The following is a 25,205-nucleotide window of genomic DNA, read 5'->3' as shown; positions in this document are numbered from 1 at the left end:
GTGGGCAGCTTAATTACTGTAGTAAAATTTAAATAATACTTTTCCTTTAAACGTAATTTTTTTTTTTTTTTTTAAATTTTGTGGGGATGTTTTTTTGATGTCAAGCATTGCAGGGTTGCCACGCTACCTGGAGAACCGGGAAAAGTCAGGGAATTCGAAAATTGACCAAAATATTCAGGGAAAAGTCAGGGAATTTAAGTATTTTTGTCAAAATCTGGAAAAGTCAGGGAAGTTCATACAACGATCCCGCCAAAAAAAAGCGATTTTTGCGCCGACGTCGGAAGAGGTAACTTTTTTGGCGAATTATGTATCACGTGAGTGTCATTCGGGTAACTGGCATAGAGCCAATTTTCGCAGCTCCAATTTGATTGTCTTTTAGAAAGGCAAAGCAACTTTCCCGCAACTTTTGGTTTCCAATATTCTCGAGAATCGCATGTGCAATGCATGAACTAAAGAAGTACCTGTTCTCGTATAAAACAAAATGGGTTTAATCCTAGTATACGGTACCATGGAGGTTAGAATCAAAGAATATGTATTTTAAAGAAGGAAAACCTCTCTGCAACAGACGTGGCTGTGGCTCCGTTCCATCATAGAGGGAAAACAGCTGTGCATGTCTGATATATCTGTTGCCAAAGCTCGAAACCGGTGTCGAAGTTCGAAGGTCACGTTATCAAGAGTTCATAAAATGAATATCGTTTAAAATTTCTTTAACCACTTGCGCTTAAAAAGACGTGCCACGCACGTCAAGATGCTTTTGTCTCAAACCGCGAGCGACGTGAACACCACGTCGATAAGCATTTATCACAAAAATGAAAATAACGTGGTGCACACGACGCCTAACAACGAGATTGTTTATTTCTCGAGTTACAGCTCTGGATTGCACTCGCAGATGCGGAGCGGCGTAAATGAGACACTTTACGGCTTGTTATATTGTAGCGCACGGCACCGCAACCGTGAAGTTTAGTCTTAGCGCAAGTGGTTAAACTCTAAAGGAAAAGAAAATATTTTTTGGCGCAAGTAAATTAATTCATGGATTAGTTATTTTCAGGGGGGAAAAAAACTACGAAAATCCGTTTTTAAAATTATTGCGAAAAATCCAAGAAGAAACGTCCTTTGATAAAACGTTTCTTCTTGGATTTTTTCGCAATAATTTAAAAACGGATTTTCGTAGTTTTCTTTTTGTCAAAAAGCGTTTCTTCTTAACACGTGTTTCTCAATTTCCTGTACACATCGCGGAGAGGGAAATTCTGGCCGCCAGGTTCCGTCGCCAAATCCCTTGGCAAATTTTCCCTCCGCATTCTAGCGGCGTAATAGCATTTTACTTGTATGGAACCTTTTCTTCTTTACATAGACGTTCTTTGATTAGATAATAATGGGATTTGGCGACATCTTGATGCGCAGTAAACGGGTCATTTTGGTCTTGGCGACAATTTTCAAAATCGTGCCAAAGCCTTACCGTATACTAGAATTTTACCGCAAAATCTTTTTAAACCTTTTTTTTTTTTTTTTTCTTTTTAATAAATACCTTGCCACTTTGCAGTAAAATAAAAAAATAGTAATCAGTCATCTAGGCTAGCCATGTAATATAACTATATTCCCTAAAATATCGTTGATTATTCTAATTCAATTTTTAAGTAATTATTTTTATGTTATTCATATAATTTAATGTTGCTTCTTCCCTCTAAATTTATTTATCATTAGTAAATAATATTTCCAAATTTCAGGAAATTTTCTCTGGCATAATCCTGAAATTAATTATAGCAGTATGATGACATACCATCACGAAATTTAATGCACATATTTTTTCCTTATGTATGCTGCAAAATAAATATAAAATACCTCAATTTATTAAAATAGATTTCTTTCTTTCGTTTAGCTGCAGAATGTCTGCAAAAAAAGCCTTATTTTATTCCAGATTGGGAAGATTCTAATCTCAATCTTCAGTGGAGAAAACAACAACTATTATAATTATATTTGTGTTTTCAAGTGTTAAGGTGCCTTTTAAGAACATACCTCACGCAAATTAAATTTACCTAAAATCTAACTTAACTATTTAGCATTGCATTGTGATTTATAAGGACCGGATTAGCCTCGTGTTGAACTGGTGATGATCATGAGTAATAATTAAATAAAACATACATTTGTTATCCAATGAATATATCTTAAATTTTATTAAGTGGAAAACTAAACAAAATTATCAAACCAAGTATACCAAGAATAATTAAGAATAAATGTCCTCTGGGATTTACTGAATAATTAAGTGAATTTGCTACACAATACAAGTAATACCATAATTAATTTACCTCTTAGCACAGCCAACGTACATTACGTGGATAGACTGGAATTTTCTTGAAACACACCTGGAAAACCTGGAAAAGTCAGGGAATTTCATTCTCCTGTTTGAGTGGCAACCCTGGCATTGCCACTTTCATTTGGATTATTGCCTACCAATAACTGTCTTTCTAACCATCACCTGTGCAAACACATAAAAAAAAAAGAAGTGAAAAAAGGGGAAAAGTGTGTAGTATTGAGCCAAATACATAGGAAAAGGGAAAAAAAAAAAAAAAAAGCATAGCAGTATAGTGCTAAAAATGCATGGTATGACTTTAAAGGAAAAGTGTCATTTATATATAGTTTTTACGTTGATATTTAAACTTGCATAGATTTAATTCTGGAATTTTTGATACTGAAATCTTTCATTTGTTACATAGGTTTAATTTTCTAATTACGGAGTGGCTAAAAAGTCCCTTTACACGTGCAGTTATTTCATTGTAACTTTAATAACACTGAAGTTATTTGTCCAAATATCTGTATGTGTATCACCTTTATCCCTGCACAGCTTGATACATTTGAATATCCTCCTACTCATCCACTTCAGCAGTTATAATGTCGTATCCTTAAAGGCTTCAAGCACACTTTCCTGCAGAACATTGTCCACATACTGCTCTTGCCTGACATATGATTTGATGATCCCCCCACAGGGCATTCATGATAGAAAATAATGCACTTCTGAGCAAGAATGGTGGGGAATGCCTCTAACAAGATTCTGCATGCTTCCTGGTGGCAGTTTAAGTCATCATCCATTAGTTCATTGATGGCCATTGGCCAGAATGCTTACAGGATTAAATCAATTTTCCTGTAAAGCTGCGTTGTGCTAATTTTAATTCCAAGTTATGGGGCATGCTTTTTGGCTGACTTGCAATGTGAATGCATCACCGATGCATTAAATTCAGCATGTTTTCCTTCGGATTGATGAATGACCAGCACAGAGGCCATCTGAAGCACTTCCCAGGCAAGAATCTTTCTTCTCTAACATCTGACAAGTTGGTGACTCCTTACTGAACTGTTCACAAAATCAGTCCGTCACCTGTGTCATATTTCCATGGCAGTTCTTCCATTATGAACTCGCATACTTATCTCTGAGCACTCCTTCAAAGTGAAGTTGCTGATATCTGCCATTGTTCTTCACCAAGCACAGAAAGATGAAATAATGAACTGGTCAGTGCACAGATTTTATTTCAATCCCAGGCTAGCCATGTAGCAGTTATGCAACAACCACTTTGAAATTCATGTGAGGAGCGCTGTTGCCATATCAATGGTCAGGATGGGAAGTTCAAATCTTAAATACCTTACACTGTTACATGCATTTAGCTTAGATGTAAAAGGATTTCGCAGTCACACTGTACTAGCACTCTCAGTTCGTTTGTAAAATGCAGTTACATCCATTATAAAATTTATAATATTTGTAATTTTGTGTTGAAAATAACAGAGAATGATGGATAAATATGTTTAAAGATAGTATTTTGTTTTCTTGTAACACTTTTGCAAGTTTTTGTATAAACTTTTGTCATCTTTGCCATCACTTTTGGTTTAACTTTTACCCCATATAAGAGCTTATACACTTAGTAATAAGCTCCCATTAAGTATCTTATCTCTTAGCATCATTTATAAACTTCATAGCAGTTTTATTTGTTAATATGATTGAAGGTTTTTCTTTATAACAGGTGTATAGATTATGGTACGCTTCTGTTAACAGGTCCAAATCCAGAAATGTATGTATGTGTGTATGCATGTATTTATGGATGTATATGTTCATGTATGCATGATATATAGGTATATAGATTATGGTACTCTTCCTGTTAATGGGTCCGGATTCAGAAATGTGTGTGTATACATACATTCGTGTGCAAAAGTTTAAGACCACACACGGAAAAATCAGATCTATTGGAATTCTGCAACAAAAACATATGTTATAAATGAAAAAAAAAAAAAAAATAGAATTACAAGGTTATTGTAGTATAGTCAGTATTTTGTTGGATCTCCTTAATTTTTTATCACTGCTGCAATCCTTTTAAGCATGCTATGAACAAGAGACTGGCAGTCTTGAGCAATTTCTGTACACCACTTATGCTTTATTGCTTCAACAAGTTCTGTAGCACTGGATGGTAGCTTCTCTGCGACTTTATTTTCACAATACATCACAGATTCTCTATGGGATTCAAATCTGGGCTGTTATCTGGCCAATCAAGCACTTTGATTTGAGTAGCCTTCAGATAGTCCTTAAACATTCCTTGCTCTGTGACATGGAGCCTCATCATGCATGAAAATTGAACATCCAAGTGAAACTTCAACTTGTCACGTAACAAGTTAAGGTACTGATTGCTGTTCATTGTGGTTTTAGGTAGCAGGAAATATACAGCAGCAGTACCAGATGCAGACATAGCATCCCATATTATCTGGCTTAGAATGTGTTTCACTCTCGGAAGTGTATATCTGTCATCATATCTTTTTCCAAATGGGCGGCGAATACATTTAGCGCATGCAGAAAATTGCTGCACACATGACCCATCAGAAAATAACACTGTACTTCACTATTGTTCAGTCCAATTCTGATATTGTCTGGCTAGAATCAGTCATTCCTTTTGCATACTTTGAGTGAGTCGAGGTTTTCTTGCAGGTTTATAGGAAAATAAACCATAATCTTTAGTCAAACGTCTTGAAATAGTACTCGAACTTACGTTGGTATCCTTTGCAGCCAGAGCAACTCTAATTTTATTGCAGGAGGTTGTTGGATATCAAGTGATAATCCTTCTTATCACATAGTCATCACGTGGACAAGTTTTTCTTGGGCGACCGCTTCTCTTAAGATCCACATAATTTCCCGAAATTTTGAATATACTGATAGACTGATGCACGCCTGTCTTGCTGACATTTACGTTCAAACTTATTTTATGTTCAGAAAAGAAAATGTCATGCAGGGCCGTTATTTTTGCCCATTTTTTCAACAGCAAGTGAAGGTTTTTTACCCATTACAAGAATTATGCAACAGCAAGTGAAGGTTTTTTACCCATTACAAGAATTATACAACAGCACTATGTATACAAAATCCAATAACGAACTACTGATAAATGAGACCATATTATATTTATAGCAATAGAAAGCTTATTGCACGTGGCTGTACATATAACATATACACACATACAAACATACATTTCTGAATCCGGTCATGATAAAAGAAGAGCACCTAGATTATTATATAGCTGTTATAGAGAAGTGCTGTGAAGATCTTTACAGATTCAAAATGGTAGCTACTTATTAGCCAAAGAATATGACTATAGATGATCATAATTTTTGAAAAATGACTGCATGCATTAAAAAAGTAATATTCATAGGATAAGCATCGGGAAGAAATTACTAAAATACATCCATTTTAATTGCAGAAATTATTGTACTTTTGTGAAGAATAAGCGAAAGAGGGGAAAAGTGTGTGAAAATGAGAGAGAGGGATGGTGCATTTAAAAAGTATTTTATTTAGATTTATTTTTTATTTCCAAATAATACAGACTGATATTCTGCAAGGAATGAAACAGTTAATAATATTGGTGAGAAGAAAACTAAAATATTTTTAACATGTTAATGAATCCATATTACAAATATTTTGAATATTACTCAGAAATTTGAGTTTATTTTTATGAAGAGTGTATATACAAATCATATGAAATTCTCTTAAAAAATCTTTTGGCTGTCTAAACTACAACAGTTCCAGTTTAATAAATAGAGGCAGCTATTTTTATTAAAAATTTATTAATAATTAAATTTTTTATGAAGCATATATATATATATATGTATATATATTTAATGCTAGTTACATTTTCAGCTTTCAGTGACTCTTCATCAAGACATTTTAATGAATAGTTAAAAATGTCTTGTATGCTAATGCCAAATTTCATATTTGCTTTTCCAAATATTTTCAGACACTTGTAAATTAGGAACTATTTTCAGAGTGCATTTATCACAACTTTGACAAATGATTCATACTTATTTCACCAACATTAACTAAAGAAAATAGGCAAATGTGATAATTTTTCATACTTCCTCTTGGTCCTTTATTAAATCATAGTATGACTCAATCTGTAATTCAAAATCATTTTGCATTCAACATTGCGGTTGGTAAATATTCTGAAATTTATTTGAAAATCTTGTTTAGGAAAGAAGTAACAAAAACTGAGAATTGCTTCTTTATGTAAGAACATAAAATGAAAATTTTATTTTATTATGTATGGATTTTCCATTTTTTTATTTATGTACCAAAATAATTTAATTTTTTTACTCTAGGAATATGTTACAGATGTCATCATTGCATTTCTTAGTCTTCTAGTTAATAGTCGTTATGAATTAGCTCTATCTAAAGCCATGGTATCACCTGTTATTGACTTAAGTCATAAAGCTTTTACTCAATTGAAACACCTAGCTGTTGAAAAAGATATGCCAATGTGTCAGGTAATTGTTAGAAAACATTCTTGATTTTGTACTGAATTCATTCATAATAATAATAACAATAATCTGACAATAATGTCTTAAAATTTTTAATATCTATTTTCTGAAAGGTAAAAGGAATATTTTTGATGCATAATCTGCATCACATAGTCAAATCACTAGTTTATATAAACAGCTGGTGTCAAATTCTCAAGAGCAGAAATAAATGCAAAATCATTACAAAACTGCCACTTTATAAAATAACATAGCCAGTCATCATAAAAATTTCTTTTTTTAACCAAGATAGGTGATTGCAAAATGAAGACATGTAACATAGTCAAGGCACATGGATGAAATTTCTTAAGACTGATTACAGTAAAGGGTAAAAAATGCAGTGGGATGGATGTGACAAAAATAGCTTTCGCAGAATTTCACAAACTTACCAACAAGAATTCCTTTATTGAAGGAGAGTATAGCCAGGTAATGCTAAAAAGTATTAAAATGTCTAAGCAACAAGATTTGAGTTTGGAAAAGAAAGTGATTTACATAAATTTTATAATTTTTTTCCCAAAATATGGTCAATAAGAAACTGCTTTGAAGTTAGAAACCTTGTAAGTAATTTTATGTTATTTGATCATAGACTGAAATACAGTTGCTGGAAAATGAATGTGGAGCCAGAAGATATCAGGAAGGTGTAATGTCTTTGAAGTGTTCAGGTTTGAAAACACATGTTTAAATGTGCAGGTATGAAGGATAGGAGATATCCAGAATAGTCTTAGAAAACAACCCAGCTCACTCAGAAAGCCAGATATTTAACCAAAATGCTAGAGAAATATTTTGTTGTGATTGATTGATGATGGATGATAAGATGGAAAGAATGCGTTAGCCTAATTCATCAGATTACATAGAAACAAATCATAAAACTGCATAAAGATAATATCATCAAAATTACACAGAGAGAAGAATGATCCAGATCTGGAAGTGGCTGAGGTATATACAAAGCACTTGATTGAAATATTTGAAAATTAATTCTATATGATGAAACTGTGTTTTAGAGCATTTCCAGAACATACATCTGTGTTCAGAATATAATCAAGCAGAATGCAAACAAGCTACTGAGCTTCTCACTTACAATGGGGTGGTTAAGACATATTTAATAATCTGCACCAATAAAAATCTAAGATGTTTGAAAGAAATTACAAATTTACCAGTCAGCTGCCTAAATGAAAATGCTTGGATGTCTTCTAAAATTTTCACAAGTCAACATGGTGTATAGAATCGTAAATGCAATGCTTCTTCTGTTCTTAGACAACCATTCCATACATCTAAATGACACTGCATTGAAAAACATCAACATTGTATTCCTACCTTCAAACACATTTTCTGACCTTCAACATTTAAATCAACGAATCGTCAGTGCACTCAGATATCACCACAGTAAAAGCCATCACGAAGATGATTAATGAAGAAAGAAATAGAAATGAAAGTGTGAGCATATCAAAAGGAATTAGCAATTCAATTATCTACATATGCAACACCTTGCATATACTTAGCATTTGTGATAAACTTTCATTACAAGAACAATAAAAAATCATTAAAAATATCTGGATTTCCTGAAAGAGAGAACATGCAAATACACTGAATGTTTCTTTAAATTTAAGATGTCTGATAATCTCTCTAAACTTTAAAAACATGATTACCTTAAAATTCAAGATTTTTATATTTTTGGAGTACATTCTTATTGATGAAAATTGATATCAGTGTGAAGATGGAAAGAATACATTAGGATTATATTAGTACATTAGATTTATATATAGAACAACATGTTTATACATAGGATTAAGGAAAAAAAGAGAGGAGAATTTGATGAAATTGAAAGTACAAGAATGCCTCATATGATCCAGCTTCAATCAGTCTGGATTCACTTTAGTCTGGTTTGAAAATTTAAAAACAAATTAATCATTTTAATAAAGATAAATTCTAAAAAATAATATTTAAAACATATTTTTTTCTCTTTTCATATAGTCAAGTCTCCTTTTTTATTCCTTTTATTTTAACGTTATGCATTACAATACATATTTCCATTATTTGCTGTCCTTGAACAGTCATAAACAGGGAAAATACAAAATGGGAAATTGATATTTCATGCATTTAAATTACGGCGTTTGAGTACACTTTCTTCTATTTAACACAGTTTTATTAAAGAATCATGAGTTAGAATAACTATGAAATCTTTATTTAACAGGTTAGAGAGTTTGCTTAGCTCAAATAGAATACAAATCAAAGTTGACAGTCTTTACAAACATTTAAATCAAAGTGTTAAGAAAAAAAAAAAAAACTTACAAGAGATTCATTTATAAATCTTCAGGCTTGCCTGATAGGCAATATTATCAGGAATATATTCCACAAAAGAAAATATTATGCTGGAAAGAATGAAGCACAAGTAAAATATTAACACAAAATCTTTTTAAGACTTGCATCTGAACCAAAGTAGAAGCCTCTCTCGCCTAATATATAGTTTGGCATTTGTTGTTTTTTGACATTGCAGAGTTTCATTATACAAAAGTGACACTAATTTATTCTAACAGAAATGCACTTACTTTAAAAGAGCTACAATGTCAGAAGCATTATGAAAAATGTAAGCAAAACATTGCATGAATTTATGGCAAGCAGTAGAGCAATATCATGCCACATGGTGCAAATTATTTCATTGATTTTGAAAGTAGTGGAAATTGTAAAGAAACTTGGTTTCAATAAGGTAGAGTCCATCAATGTAATTGCATTGAATCAACATTAACAGATTAGATAATATGAAAAGTTTATTACAGGGTTCGTAGCAATCCTTATAAGTGCTTATAAGTCCTTAAATTTGAAAATAAAATATAAAGGCCCTTATAGGTGCTTACTTTTCCCTTAAAGCCCTTATTTTTTTGTTTTTAGTACTTATTTTTTGCTTTTAGTGCTTTTTTTTTTAATGGTGTTGGTGTGTTGAGTTATGGCAAAGCACACGAGGGCTATCTGCCTAAGGGGAGGGATGCCTTCGTGGAGGACTATAGCTTTTTCCCCTTTCTCTGCATTAACATAACCTTTGGTGTGCACGAAGAGTACAGACAGGTGCCCGCCGTTCTATTGGTCAAAGAATTGCGAAAGTAGTAGAAAATTCCGGTACATTCGGCATTCTTTTCCTCCCACCCAAATACTACACACGTTTGAATTTCTATCAAGATCTTAATAATTTGCATTCTCGTTCCGCTTGGTCAGTTCATATTCGTGTTTATTATGATATGTATGAATGTTTATAATAACATAGTTGCAGTAACTGCTGAGGTATAGTAAACTTCCAAAAATGGTTGTGTTTTAACACAGATTAGCTTTCTAAAGAATTCGAAATGGCTTAAATAAAGGGAAAGTAATCGAATAGTCAAAATAATTTCATTTTTTTGGCCAATACATTATACAGTACAAAGATTGGGAGGTTCTCCCCTTTCTCCGCAAAATCTCGAATATTGAAACTGTTACAGTTCGCTGCAAAACAAGCAACGGCTTTTTTTTTTTTTTTTTTTTTTTTTGTCATTTTCCAATCTGGATTGAATAGGATTAAAAGTTCTGCGGTCTTTTAACCCAAGCGAAGAATGATTCTATTCCGGAAATTTAACACCGTCTGTTGAAAATTAGAATGAAAAACACCCAGTTATTTAGTTCTTTATTCTCCCAATACCGGCAGCTGTTGATTCCGATTGCGTAATATCACGTAGGGAAGAATTACGACCCACGTATTGTGCAATAACGTTTCCACGAATCATACATCAATTATGGCTAAAATTGAACATCTTTTGGACTCTAATTATCCCTCTCTTGTAGGTGGCGATTTTAATGCGAAACATCAATATTGGAATCCTGGTGCAAGCAACAGAAAAGATACTGAAATTTTCAATTTGATCCAGGATAAAAATTATGTTATACATGCACCTGATGAACCAACACATTTTGGTTACCATAGCTCCTCCATCATTGACTTTTTTCTTTCAAATAACCTCAGTTACAATAGTCAAACTTCTGTTATTCCTGTTTTATCTTCTGATCATAATCATATCTTGCTTGAAATTAATATCAACTGCTTCCTTCCTGCATTAGGTCGCAACATTGGAATCACCAACTGGAATAAATATTCTCAAATTCTGACAGAAACTATACCAGGAAATCCTTGCATTAGCAGTAAAGAAGCCTTAGACACGGAAATTTAAAATTTTACCAACAGTGTTGAACAGGCTTTAAATTCTGCTACCAATAAATTCATCAGTAATCATCCTTTTCTTCCTCTTATTATTAATGCACCCTGGTTCATCCAAATTCATATATTCACAAAGATCTTCAAATTGATACTATACAAAATTATATCAAAAAACTTGCAACAAATTTTTTCCTTTCTGTACTATTACATCCAAACAGCTGTATCAGCTCTTTGCGATGCTACCTTTTCCTAGAGCAAAACACAAATATCCTTCGGATATTCTAACCTAACATTTTTATAATTATTTGAAGTACCTACTACCTTACTGATACAACTTTTTTTCACATTGCTGGTCTATTTTCATTCATTTCATCTTTCTTCGCCGACTGATGGCGGCTAAGTGAAATATCCCATTCTACCATCTTGATTCTTCATATTTTCCGTTTGTTCCAGACATTTTTTTATCTGATTCAGAGTAAAAGCACGCTGTCACTCTCTTTCCATTCGAAACAAGCAAGCAATAACGTTTGCAATATTTTGCAGAGATAATTAATTTTGATGTTCTGTCCGAGATTTGTTTGTGAACACTTAAAAGAGTTTTACTGTGCTTTCTAAGCAGAATATTTTTCAGTTCCATTGGTTTATTTTTATATGATGCACATAACGAAATGTTAAAAGCATTTATTTAGCGGAAAAATCTAAAGAGCGGCTTCAGTCTACCCCCCTCCGCTCCTCTATTTCAAGTTACGCTCGACTGTCCGAATATTCGCCAATTTCTAAGTATGCAGGTTAGTTAAGCTTTTACTGTTAGAGGATGACTGCATGAAGCAAATTTCTGTCTTCTGATTTCAGAAAGGTTCCTCTTTTTTACTTAAATTACTTTGCTTGCAATATCTGTTAAGGGAAAACTGATATACAATGAAAATTTAGAAAATGTTCAGAATTTAGATTTAAATCATTTAAATATCAATATGAGTGGAAAAATAAATTGTATTTATTATTAGGTTCCAAGCGAATACAATAAATATGCCTTATTATTATTTATTTTCTCTATTTTGAACTGAAATTTCATCATTAAATCTTGTAATATAGTTTAGTTCTGCATAGTTTTTTTTTCACTCATTGTAAAGTGAAAGTTCTGTAACTGAAAAAACTGAAAGTTCTGTAAATTGAACTGTTATTTAAAATTAAAAAAAAAAAAAAAAAAAAAGTAATTATTTTCCGTGGTTGAGGTAATGCTTATTCTCTCTTAATAAATACTGCATTTCTCATATTTTAAATTACAAATATAATTTTTAAGGTTATGCCGTTGTGTATAATGTAATTAGACAGGTGCTTATTTTTTTTTTCTTAAAATGTGCTTGAAAACTGCTTATAGGTGCTTATTTTTTTAACTAAAATGTGGCTATGACCCTGTTATTAACATAGATGGTAGCAAATCAGTATGAAAGTATGAAAATTAGGATGATAATTTAAACAGCAGTGATTGTGTTGAAGTGACTGCATGAGAATTAACAGCTAAAGCTATAAAAAATATTGAAAGGGTTGAAAACTTGTTGCACTTGATTCCAATATTGACTGTTAGGCTGTGTTAATTAGAGTATGAAAAGGCAAACAAATAATGGCTGTCTGCTTAAGTGGAATGATGCCCTCACAAAGGACCATTCTAAGGAAAACTGGCTGATGTTCACTTTACTGATGAGGAAAACGATGAAAACTCCCATACAACCAGACTATTCGCTGGGATTCCAACTCAAATCGAACTACCAGTGTTCAGCAATTTTACTGCTTGGCTGCTGGTGGGCTCAATACTGAATGTACCCTTGCAAAAATAAACAATGCAATTAATTGCTAGAAGGAAATTTTTGAAGAGAAATCATCAAAGAAGACAAATGTGCAGGCATCAATATTGCAATTTCTAGAAACTAAGAAAAGTAAAAAAATTATTTCTAATAAAGACATCTAAATTTATTAATCACATTTTGTTTATCAAAAAACAGGATTTTTTTAACCAATTATTATTTTTTATATATTTCTCAATTAGTCCATTTTAAAACAGTCTGAGATATGGTAAAGGCCTGGCTATGTATCTGGGCTATGTGAGGTATTGCTCTATATGAATTCTGGTAAAAAGAATGGTGGTATGCCAATATGTGCAGAATGTTGAAATCCATGCCAGATTCTTTAAATGACTAAAACTACAACTAGAAAATGTAAAAAATTATCAAGAATTTTATAGGGTTAAGTTATGTATTGAACAGTTCTTTGTAAAATCTTATCAACTAGGATAAAGATATTTTTGATTAAATTGTAATTTTTATGTATATATTTCATTTTGTTATTTAATATTCAATTTATGTCATTTTTAACATACAAGATTGCATTTTATTTTGTGATTAATAGGTTACATTGATTTTTATTCCCTTAAGTGGGAGAGATTATATAAAGAAACAATCAGCAAAAATGTCTGATTAAAAATCAAGATTCCTTCCCCAATTTTTTTATGAGAAACTTCATGTTGTTCTCTCTTAGTTTCAAGAGACAGGCATTTGCTTATTGTAGGCCTAAAACTTTTCTGAATTACAAATAACACTGCATTTAAGATTTCTCCCTCCAGTCAAAAAAAAAAAAAAAAAAAAAAAAAAAAAAAAAAAAATCAATGCTTATAAATGGTGTATAAATAGTTAAAATGTGAGAAATTTGAAAATTTATTTCTTATATTTAAAAACTATTAGAAACTATACCGATTGTGGTAGATTCGTTTTGAGTAATATCTTGTGAAAAATTTAAGACTTCTAAATTATCCATTTTTCGATACTGATATCAACAGAATTTACCAAATATGTTATTTCCATTTTCTGATATTTGATTCTGGTGCCTCTTGGCATCCTTATTTTCATTCATGTAAATGTGCTTTTAAAAAGGAAAAAATTCTTTTGAAACATTTATGGCAATGCTGACGTTTTTCAGTCAAGAAGTTTGTCTTTAGCCTTTACACATCATTACTGTTTGATCTGCATTGGATTTGTAATTAATCTAAATATAAATTTGATAGAATTTAAATAATAGCTTAGTGTTGTAATCAGTTGATGGTTGTTTCTCATTTTTTCCATAATTTTATAACCTATAGCGATTTTTCACTTACATTTATAGCTTACTACTGTATAATAATGCTCCTCATTTCAGTCTTTTTTGATTAGACAAGATAATGTTTCATAGAGGGGTTATTTAAACTCTCTTAGTATTGAAATATGAATCATATTTTTCATTTCTCATTTCTTTTTTGTTACTAGCTTCAAACACTTTTTTGAGTACATTTTTTTACTGCGATAAATCAGTCTTTTATTTTTATTTTTTTTTATTTAGGTAATGCTTTGCTGAAAATGATAATAAGGCTGCAGATAAAAGTTAAATATTGTAGAAACAAAAGAAATGTATTTGATAAAAATATATGTTTTTATTTAAGAGATGTAATGTTTTCTTTTTGTTTTCCACTAATGTTCAATTTTTGACTGAACTTTTTCTTAAGTGGCTGTACTAATTGCTGTTGGTTAGCAAACTGGATGAAGTAGTGTTAAACTTGCATCAGTGCTTAGACATGACTAGACGTACAACTTAGACATATGCTATTTGCATTAAAAATGCCTAATTGCATTTAAAAAGAAGGAATTTTTGTTTTGTTCAATAAACCTTTTTTGTATGAAAATTATTATCATTTGCAGTTTGGGTTTTATAATTTAATTTTTTTTTTCAATTTGTATGATTCACATACAGTTATTTAGTTAGATATAAAAGTTTGTAAAAAATAGTTGTGTTATATATGTATCAAATTTATTAATTTTTTATAACTCACTATCATCTTCTGCTTTAGAATAGTTTAAGAACATAAGCTAATATAAACTTGTAATATCTTTTGTATTGTATGCAAATTCTGACATATGGTAAATCTGGCTATAATTTTAATAGCATTTATATAAATTCGATTTTTTAATAATTATAGCTTGATGCATAGAAAATGATGCACTTTCCTTTTTCCCCCTCCAGACTGCAATTTCATATGTCACACGTGTAAGATTAGGTGGAAAAGGTTATGCTCCTCCTCCTGATTGTCCCATGCTCCCTCATATGAAAGGACTAGAATTGTTTGTAGATATTCTTAACCAAATGCAAACTGTTATTGAAGAAGAAGTCATTTCTTAGTAAGATATTAAATTTCTTAACTACTCTTTTGTATTAAATAGTAATGTATTAAGAAATCAATCTTCCGGGCCTGTTCAGAAAAAGATTTTATTCTATACATAAGTCAGTTATATGGGTATGGTACTTCTTGATATAATCACATTTTTCACTGAAGCAGTATTTATAATCTGATGTATATACCTGTATTTAAAGATAGAGTGCTATTTTCTCTCCATGTTGGAGCCATATATTTCCAGTGAAATCTTCATTCCTGAACAAAAAAGAAGTTACTTAGGCCAAGTGTCAGGATAAAACATGTCTCTGAAAACTACACTGTCTGACCACCTGTGTCTGGATGTGCATTACTAAGTAGAAACAGTGCCTAATTTCAACATTTTGCTGTTGTTAATATGGTTCTGCAATATTCCGTGTCTCAGAGTTTTCCATACATCTAATGTTGTTGTAGCTCTAGGTTTTTTTACTTAATTAGCAGCACAGAGTTTCTATTCCAAAATGCAGCTGCTGTCTACTTTGTTCGCAATTTGCATCATACTTTGTTATAAATTTAAAGGTACTTTTAAATTCAATTTATAATATTTTCCCAGGATAGATAACCTATTTCTTACCTCTATCTCCATGTATATTTATGTCAAAACTTTATATTTGATTATCAGTATGTTGATATGTATATTTGGTGGTCGTGTGCTTAATGCATGATATAATTAAAGAAAATAAGAGTAGACAATCTCCTATAACAAAAGAATATATTAAGTACTAGATTACAATTTAAATTACATTGCAGAGATCAACGCAGAGCTGGGAACACAGTTCATGCTACCGTCGCGTACAGTTGTCTGACGAGAAGTCTGAGTGAGTAATGACGTCGCTTTGCTGCTCCGATTAAGAACTGGATTTTACACGTGGTGCCATCTCATGAATAGAAGTATAAGTACCATCGGTACGTTATAAGTACTTTGGGTTAAATTTAACCTTTCTTCCAGATCTGGTAGTTTTAGGTTGCTCTTTAACGGGATGTAAGCTTTCTTCCGGGAGTGATGTTGATGAGGAAGTTGTTGGATCTTGCATTAGAAATGCTGGTTTGAGACAATCGATTCCAATCACTGATTGTTTGCCATTGCAGATGATGGTGAAATGTTTCGGTGTTCATTTGACAACTTTGAATGGACCATCATATGAAGGTGTTAAAGTTGGCTTAATTGCATCGTTGCGCACGAATACGTGCGAAGATGTCTCAAGTGCAGGATGTACAAAATAGCTTGGCTGCTTATGCGAAGATGCTGGGGTTGGCGAGATATTGCTCATGGTCTCATGTAAACATTGAAGGAATGTCGGAGGGTCGATAACTGGAGTAGATTCTGGGTGAAAGAATTCACCTGGCAGCCGGAGGGTTGCACCATATAATATTTCAGCACAAGTGCTACCAATGTCTTCTTTGAATGCTGTGCGAAGACCAAGCAAGACTAGGGGTAAGGCTTCTGTCCAGTGTGTGCTACTGTGGCACTTCAGACCTTGTTTGAGAGATCGGTGAAAGCGTTCCACCATCCCATTTCCAGATGGATGGTATGGTGTTGTGCGAATATGGCGAATGCCGAGAAGAGAGGTGAGGGATGCGAACAAGTGACATTGAAATTGTCGGCCTTGGTCAGTAGTGATGGTGGTAGGCATGCCAAATCTTGAAAGCCACTGGGAGATGAATGCTCGAGCTACAGTTTCAGCGGATATATTTTCAATAGGAATGGCTTCAGGCCATCTTGTGTACCGATCAATACAAGTGCGGAGGTAAGTGTAACCATTTGAAGGAGGCAATGGGCCAACTAAGTCTAAGTGCACATGATCAAAGCGTCTTGCTGGAAGGTTAAATTGTTGAATGGGGCTGTGAGTGTGACGGGATACTTTAAACTGTTGACATCTAATACATGAACGAGTCCATTCTGTGATGTCTTGATTCATTGCTGGCCAGACAAATCTGTCTGCGATCAGCTTTTTGGTGGCACGGATTCCAGGATGTGCCAAATTGTGCAAGGCATTAAACACTTCACGTCTAAAATTGACAGGAATATAGGGACGTATTCTATTGTTCTCTATGTCACAGTAAATTTTAAGCGTTGGATCAATGTGCAGCGGTTGTAACTGAAGGGAGGTTTGTGGATTTGAGATTAGGTTCTTGAGTTCCTCATCATGCAATTGAACTTTTGCAATTTCAGAGAAATCTGGGGTAGTGAGGTTGATATTGTTTACCCGAGACTAGGCATCAGCGACACAATTATCAGTACCAGAGACATATCTGATATCTGTACTAAACTGGGTGATGAAATCCAGATGTCGAAGCTGACGAGGAGAACATGAGTCAGAGTTTTTTCTAAAAGCCAAGGTTAATGGTCGATGATCGGTGAAAATGATGAAGTCGTGTCCTTCCAAGTTGTGCCGGAAGTATTTAACAGCACAGTACACAGCAAGTAGCTCCCTGTCATATGTGCTATATTTCCTTTCTGCAGTAGTAAGTTTTCTGGAGAAGAATGCCATTGGGGAAAGTCCTTTAGTGGTATGGGCTTGAAGCACTGCTCCTATGGTCGTGTCAGATGCATCTACCATTATAGAGAGCTGATCACTAGGTGAGTGATAAGAAAGTGTGGCTGCATTTGCCAGATTGTGTTTGCATTGCACGAATGCTGCAGATGCAGATTCAGTCCAAGGGACAGCTCGTTGATCTTCTTCTTTTTTTTTTTTTTTTTTTTTTTTTCAGAAACTCATGTAGGCAGGCTTGTGTTTTTGCGGCATTTGGCAGAAAGCGTCGGTAGAAATTTAACATTGCTAGAAAACGCTTCAGTTCAGAGATGGTTTGGGGCTGAGGTAGGTCGTTAATTGCTTTGACTCTTTCCGGTAAAGGTTTGACTCCATTCTGGGTGATAAGACATCCAAGAAAGGAAACTGAGGGTTGACCAAGTACACATTTGGATGGATTTAGTTTTAAACCATGATCTTTAAGGCGAGTGAAAATCTGATGCAGATGTTGAAAATGTTCTTCCGCATCTGTAGATGCAACCAGGATATCATCAAAATATGGGATGCAGAAATAGAGGCCAGACAGTACTTGGTGTATGAAACACTGAAATGTTTGGCCAGCATTGCGAAGGCCAAATGGCATATATAAGTACTCAAAGAGACCAAATGGTGTAGTCACTGCGGTCTTGGGCACATCTTCAGCATGCACTGGGATCTGATGATATGCTCTGGCAAGATCGAGGGTAGAAAATATGTTTGTTCCATGAAAAAGATGGGTACAGTCTTGGATATGTGGGACTGGATATCTGTCAGGGACTGTGACGATATAAAGTCGACGATAATCTCCACAAGGCCGCCAGTCACCATTAGACTTTTTAACCATGTGAAGTGGACTGGCCCATGGACTTTTAGATGGGCGAATGGTTCCCTGCGCTAGCATGAATTCAAATTCTTTGCGAGCAGCTTTTAGCATCTCTGGAGAAAGACGACGAGGCTTGGAAAATACAGGTGGGTCATGTGTTTCAATGTGATGATGCACTTCTGGCTGATGAGTATGCTGCCCTGATTTGGATGGGTTTAAAATGTCAGGGAATTCTGCTAATAACCGATGAAACCGTGTGCTGCCCAATACAACACTTATGTTGGTAGGTACGTTCGATATGTGAGAAGCTTGGCCCTGTGATGTCAGCTGGGTTGTAGCATCAATTAAGCAATTATTCTTGACATCCACTAGGAGGTGGAAATGTGTCAAGAAGTCGACACCAATAATTGCTTGAGTTACATCCGCAATAATAAAAGGCCAGTTGAAAGTCCGGCGCAAGTTTAAAACAAGTGTCAATAGTTTGGTGCCGTAGGTTGCAATTTGGGTACCATTGACTGCATACAGTACAAGTTTATTAAGTTGGTAAGCATTTGTTTTAGTTCTCGGGAGCACTGATATGTCAGCTCCAGTATCTACTAGAAAACATAACTGAGTTGAACGATCAGCGAGTACTATTCTGTCGATGTGGCGGACATTCTGTTGGCCAGCAGAAGACCACCCATTTAGTTTCCCGTTTGTTCAAAAGTGCATGGAGGGGCACACTTGCAAGCTTGAGCGCCAATATTCATATGATAAAAACATATGCCACTTGTGGGTTCTTTGTACTGCGTTCGAGTATTGTGACGAGATCGACTCCTGCTTCGGGCACGAAATTTATTACGTGGGCCCTGGTTTGATCGATTGTATCTCCATGAAGCATGAAGACTTGTAGAGAGTTCAGATACTTTTTTGGTCAGTTCATCCACTTGTTGTTCGAGGGATGAACTGGAAGGTGCAGCATTAACAGCACTGACATAAGCTGGAGTAACAAGTTCATTAATTTTGTCAGCCGTTGCTGCTAAACGGGTTAGATCTTCATTGGAAGCAGCAAGAATTATTTGTATGTTATTAGGGAGACGCAAAAGCCATAGTGACTTCAACAAGTCGTCACTAAAATGGCTTCCTGCTAGATCACGCATTCGTGACAGCAAGTATGAAGGTCACTGATCTCCAAGTTCAAGTCCTTGTAGTAAAGTACGTATTTTTGAAGATTCACTTTCTGAATAGATTTCAATGAGCCGCTGTTTCAGTTTGGAGTATTTATCACAATCAGGTGGTTTGAGAATTAAGTCATGCACTGAATTCAGAATATCAGACTCAATTGCTGCAACTACATGGTTGAATTTTGTAGAATCCTCACTAATGCGAACGATAGAAAATTGTGCTTCGATCTGAGCGAACCACAATGAAGGATTATTTTTCCAGAAAGGCGGTGGCTTCACCGCAACGTGTGTGATTTGTGGCTCTGGTGGAATATCGTCGGGCATACTGATAGATAATTTTCATTTTAATTAATAAACACTTAACAGCACAAATATTGTAGCATGATTATACACTATTGATATTTTACCATGATAACAATAAATATTTTAACCATGCAGAAAAAATTTACGTAACGATACACACACAAATAAGACAGGGTCAGCAATTACACACACAAATAATATTTTACCGAAATGCATTTGAAAAGAAACCCCTATTTGAGAAATAAAATGATGCGTTCATTTTGTATTGCGCATACACAAAATCTTCACACTGCTAAGGCACTTTCGAAGGAAAAAGGAAATCACTCCTGTAGCACATGGGGGAAAAATTCACTACTTTCGAACACTGAGGGAAGAATTTTTCCGTAGCACATTGCAGAAAAATTACTGATGTAGCACATTTAGCGAAAATCACTATTGTATCACATTTGTCACAAAAGTTGAATGATCGAAGAATTATTGCACGAGTGGCGAAGTCAGCGGAACGGAACAGATCACATTGATGATTTGCTGAAGCTCCTTGCGATGATATGCACGACTTTGAAAAAAACACAAGCAATATATATAAATACTTCTAGAAATAATTGAAGGGGTACGTTGTAGCATACGTTTAATGTCCATATTCGTTGTTATTTTTAGTCAGTTCTTCAGAATGCCTTGGATGCACATGGCTTAGGGTCGTTGAAAATCCATTGTCAGTAGCATGCTCAGTCAAAATGTCACCACTTTTGGTGGTCGTGTGCTTAATGCATGATATAATTAAAGAAAATAAGAGTAGACAATCTCCTATAACAAAAAAATATATTAAGTACTAGATTACAATTTAAATTACATTGCAGAGATCAACGCAGAGCTCGGAACACAGTTCATGCTACCGTCGCGTACAGTTGTCTGACGAGAAGTCTGAGTGAGTAATAACGTCGCTTTGCTGCTCCGATTAAGAACTGGATTTTACACGTGGTGCCATCTCATGAATAGAAGTTGAAGTATCTGTCGGAACGCCACATATATATAATGAAAAAATTATAGATATGTTCAAAATTTATTGCATATTCAATTTGCAACAAACCATATACAAAAAACAAAAGTACAGTGGCAAACTGACTGATAGGTGCAAGAAGTGCCAAAACCAGAAATGAAAAGAAAGAAATTTACATATTTCACTATATTGTCATCAAGGGGTTGGTGCAACAAAAGAAGTAAATACAACAGCCTGTTTTGTTGACCAACAGAAACACAAAAAATTTAATACTTTAAATAAACTCTAAAATAAATCAGTCAAACTCTTACAGGCTATAGTAAGTAGTGCAAAAAATTGCAAAATTATAGCATTAGAATAATTAATTTTTTTTTTTTTTTTTTTTCCCCAAGATGATTATTTTGGCATGCTCAGTAACAAATAACTTTTTTTAAGTCTAACTTGTGCTAAATAGTGAAAAAAGAATAATTAAAAATTTTAAACTGATTAATAACAATAAAAATAATTAGAAGAAACTTATAATGTAACTTTAAATATGGTGCTGTAAAACTGAATTCATTTTTACTACACCATATTTAATATTATAATGCTAGTGGTAATGCTGGAAAATTTTTAAAGCTGAAGCCCTTCATTTCATTTTGCAAAGCTGTTCTTTTGTGACATCTATATTAAACCAAACTTATGGTAACCACACATTTTATGATGATTTCATGTGAAATCATTTGAACATTTGAAAGAGTTTCAGTGAAATATTAGAGGTAATATATCAACATCAGTTTCAAATCTATCTGACAGCTTGTTGCACAAGTTTATGAATAACTGTGGAGGGCTATTCGTGGCACTCCTTGTCAGACTTTTCTATCTGAAAATTTTCACACTATTTTGTCACACGTCAATTATATAAAGTTTAGCCCATACACTGCACTTATTTCTGTATTTATATCAGATTGTAGAGTAATGAATGTGGTGATGTCAATATGATGAAAACAAAGTCACAGTTCATCAACTGAAATTACGAATTATCTATTTGGAGCCTGGCTGCCAGGATTTTAGTGGCTGGATTTTCAAAGCAGCTGCTGGAGACTGATTTCTTAACAACCATAATATGGTGTTTTATTATTTGTTTATTTATTTATTTTGGAAATTGAATTTTCTCATAGTTACTGTTAAGTAGTTGTTAACGAGGGGGGGGATTTTTTTTTTTTTTTCCTTCTTGATTTATATCTTAGTGTTTTAAAGAACAAAATTAATTAAGACACAATAACATGCTGAATAAATACTAATTCAGAAGTCAAACAACAAAAATCAGTGTTATATTTACAAAATTTTTAAATATATTTTGTAAATATAACACTGATTTTTGTTGTTTGACTTCTGAATTAACAAAATTAATGTTTTCCCTTCAGAGAAGTACTGTAATTTTTAAGTTTATATTGGTTCTGTCTGTTACTTGCATCATGTATTCCTATAGTTTATAATACTTCTCTCATAAAATGTATCGTATTATATGACTGATTTGTGTCCTGGTCATGGTTTAAAAAATGGCATGCTTGTCAAACAAGAGTTTAATTATCGTAAATGCATTAGCTGACTAATAATAATTATTAATACATGTTTCATTAAATAGCTAGAATTAAATTCTTGACTAGTAAGTTTGCATTACAAATGACTCTGAAATTGTCCATGACGCAATTTTCGTAGAACTTTTCTGAATTACTGAGACATATGTATCAGCATATGTCACTTTTGTAATAGAGATACATATTTTAAGCAAGCCATTATTAAAGCTTTTAAATCAAAATTAAAACTGCTTAACAAAGTCTAAAACCATTTTAATTCCCAAAAATTTATGATATATATTTTTCGCTATTGTTTATCATTGAGGGCTACTTAAGCGCTGTAACAGATTTAGCATTACCGAGGCTGCACCCTTATGCATATAAAAACTGGCCATGATTATTAAAGCAACATTAACATTGCATTTGAACCAAGTATTCAGCTTGTTGCCCTCTTTGCCATCAGGGGGACCACCTCAAGAATTGCCCTATTATTTTAAAGTTTCTTACAGACAACTCTATGTAGGCTAATTTTTACACTTTTTAACACTTGCATCATTTTATTGAGCTGCTTGTCAACTAAAGGCAGAAATGTCAAAGACGAGCCTAGGATTAAAAAAAAATTATAATAATATATATTTACATTATATATATACAAAAGTATATATACTAAAGATTAACTTGCAGTTTTATTTTAGTATGTTATCATTTAAAATTAGTATAATTGATCTTGACATCCATGTTTTACCATTCTGAAACACTGATGTCATGGCAGGAAAATAGCATATTAAATTACAGTTTGGTTTATTTGATTATGGCAAAGCACAGGAGATCTATCTGCCTAACGTGAGGGATGTCTTCATGGAGGACATCTAAAGGAAATTTGCTCATAAGCATGTTACACATGATTACTCATGAAATTGCTCATGCAGCTAGCCTGTTTTCTGGGATTCAAACCCAGGTCGAATTACCAGTGTTCAGCGACTTTACTGCTCAGCCGCCATTAGACCCCCATATTAAATTATAAAAAACTTTTAAATTATAATACTTAAAGTATTATTACTCAGTATCCAGTTGAACAATAAAAGTAAATGCCACACATTACAGTGCTATATTTCTCCTGTTTTGATTAATGCCATACTTACACTCCTCCCCCAGCTATTTTAGCATGCCATGTTATTAAGAAACTGCATATTTGCTTAAAATTTACCATTTCATCTCTTGGAATTTTACACTCATATTCTTTGATTTCTTGATGCCCTTCAAAACCATCCATTTTTCTATTCAACCCCATGTAAAGAAAGAAGTGAAAAGATCAAACTCTGTTTCTGCCACAATTCTAGGAACTGAATCAAGATTGGATCATTATCTAATATTAAGTGTGGTGTTCATTGCAAAATGCCCTCCCCCTTATGAATCATCTAGCTCTTTTATACTTTAAGCTTTCACATGCGAAAAAAGTACAATTTTGTCATTAATGTTGATATGCTTTATTTCACATTTTAAAGGAATACTCATGATTACTTTAAAATGCAAGATAAAGCACAGCACTTATCAGCAATACAAATGCAATAAAAGCATCCTTATTCTTGTTTCACATCATCAAATAATTTTTATGCATTATGGATTTGACTATCATATTTGTTTACTCATTTTATCTTTGCCTTTGCAATTGGATGATTCGACTGCTATTCTTTATTGATCATAAATTTCTTCATTAGTCCTAGGCTTAACAATACCATCTTGTGAATTACAAGATGTACAAAATCTTTTTAGCAACATCACATCATGTAGCTAATTCAGCAACTTCAGACTCATCATCATCTTATGTTTCACCTTGTTATTGGCTTTAAAGAGTAAATTCTATTGTGTGAAAACACAGTTGTTAATTTCTAATAGCTTTTCAACTTTTTTTTTAAATAAAAACAGCTTCCAGAATATTAACATTGAGCTTAAATAATTTATGTGAAAAAATGTCTTTGTTCAGCATAAAGCTGTTAAAAATATTGTGTTTCTCCATAAGCTAATTGTACTGATTTTAAAATGCACATTATTACTGCTGCAAAGACATTATAAAATTATTTTTAGCAAGTACAGTGATGATCTGGTTATTCTTGTTCATGTAAACCACTTGTAAAACTTTGTGCAAATTTTGGCAATAAAACCATTTATAATCAGTATAATCAATCATCCTGAATAACTCTGTATTTTTCTGAGTTATTTATTTTATGTTTTAAGTTATTTTATATAATTTTCTTTAATCATTGAAAAAAAACCTGAAGTAATTTGAATTTACTATGTATGAAATATAATAAATGATTGTTTGTAATATTTTCAGTTCAGCTGTAAAGAAGCTTATCAGCATCTTAAAAAAGAAGTTGTTGAAATGTAGTGGAGAGAAACTAAAGGAAAATTGTGTTGAAAAAGTCGCAGAAAATTTGAATGCAATAGCAAAGAAAGTATCTGAAATGTTTAAACCTGAGGTATATTTATTTTCAATTTAGATATATATTATTTAATAATGTTAAGAAATGATAATACTTCAAGATATATATTTTAAGGGGTTGCGCAAAGCAGAAAAATGTTTATCTGATTAAAACATCAAAGGGCATGAGTGCAAGAAGATTATTTGTGA

The 25,205-nt window shown here is 33.1% G+C and overlaps 1 protein-coding gene across 3 annotated transcripts in view; it reads left to right on the top strand.

Annotated features, from left to right (window-relative positions):
* LOC118184708 (uncharacterized) overlaps positions 1-25,205 on the top strand; it is a 76,851-nt gene that overhangs the window by 25,394 nt on the left and 26,252 nt on the right. For all 3 annotated transcript variants that reach the window (XM_085813953.1, XM_035354421.2, XM_035354422.2), the window contains 3 exons: positions 6,616-6,780; positions 15,032-15,186; positions 24,909-25,053. In XM_085813953.1, the coding sequence (XP_085670079.1) occupies positions 6,616-6,780; positions 15,032-15,186; positions 24,909-25,053 (465 nt within the window). The remainder of the gene's footprint in view (positions 1-6,615; positions 6,781-15,031; positions 15,187-24,908; positions 25,054-25,205) is intronic.

The sequence above is a fragment of the Stegodyphus dumicola genome, chromosome 3 (genome assembly GCF_044657685.1).
Source record: "Stegodyphus dumicola isolate Sdum_Otavi_A_Nest chromosome 3, ASM4465768v1".
Lineage (NCBI taxonomy): Eukaryota > Metazoa > Arthropoda > Arachnida > Araneae > Eresidae > Stegodyphus > Stegodyphus dumicola.
The sequence above is the reverse complement of the archived record's forward strand: the minus strand, read 5'-3'. Positions and strand labels throughout refer to the sequence as shown.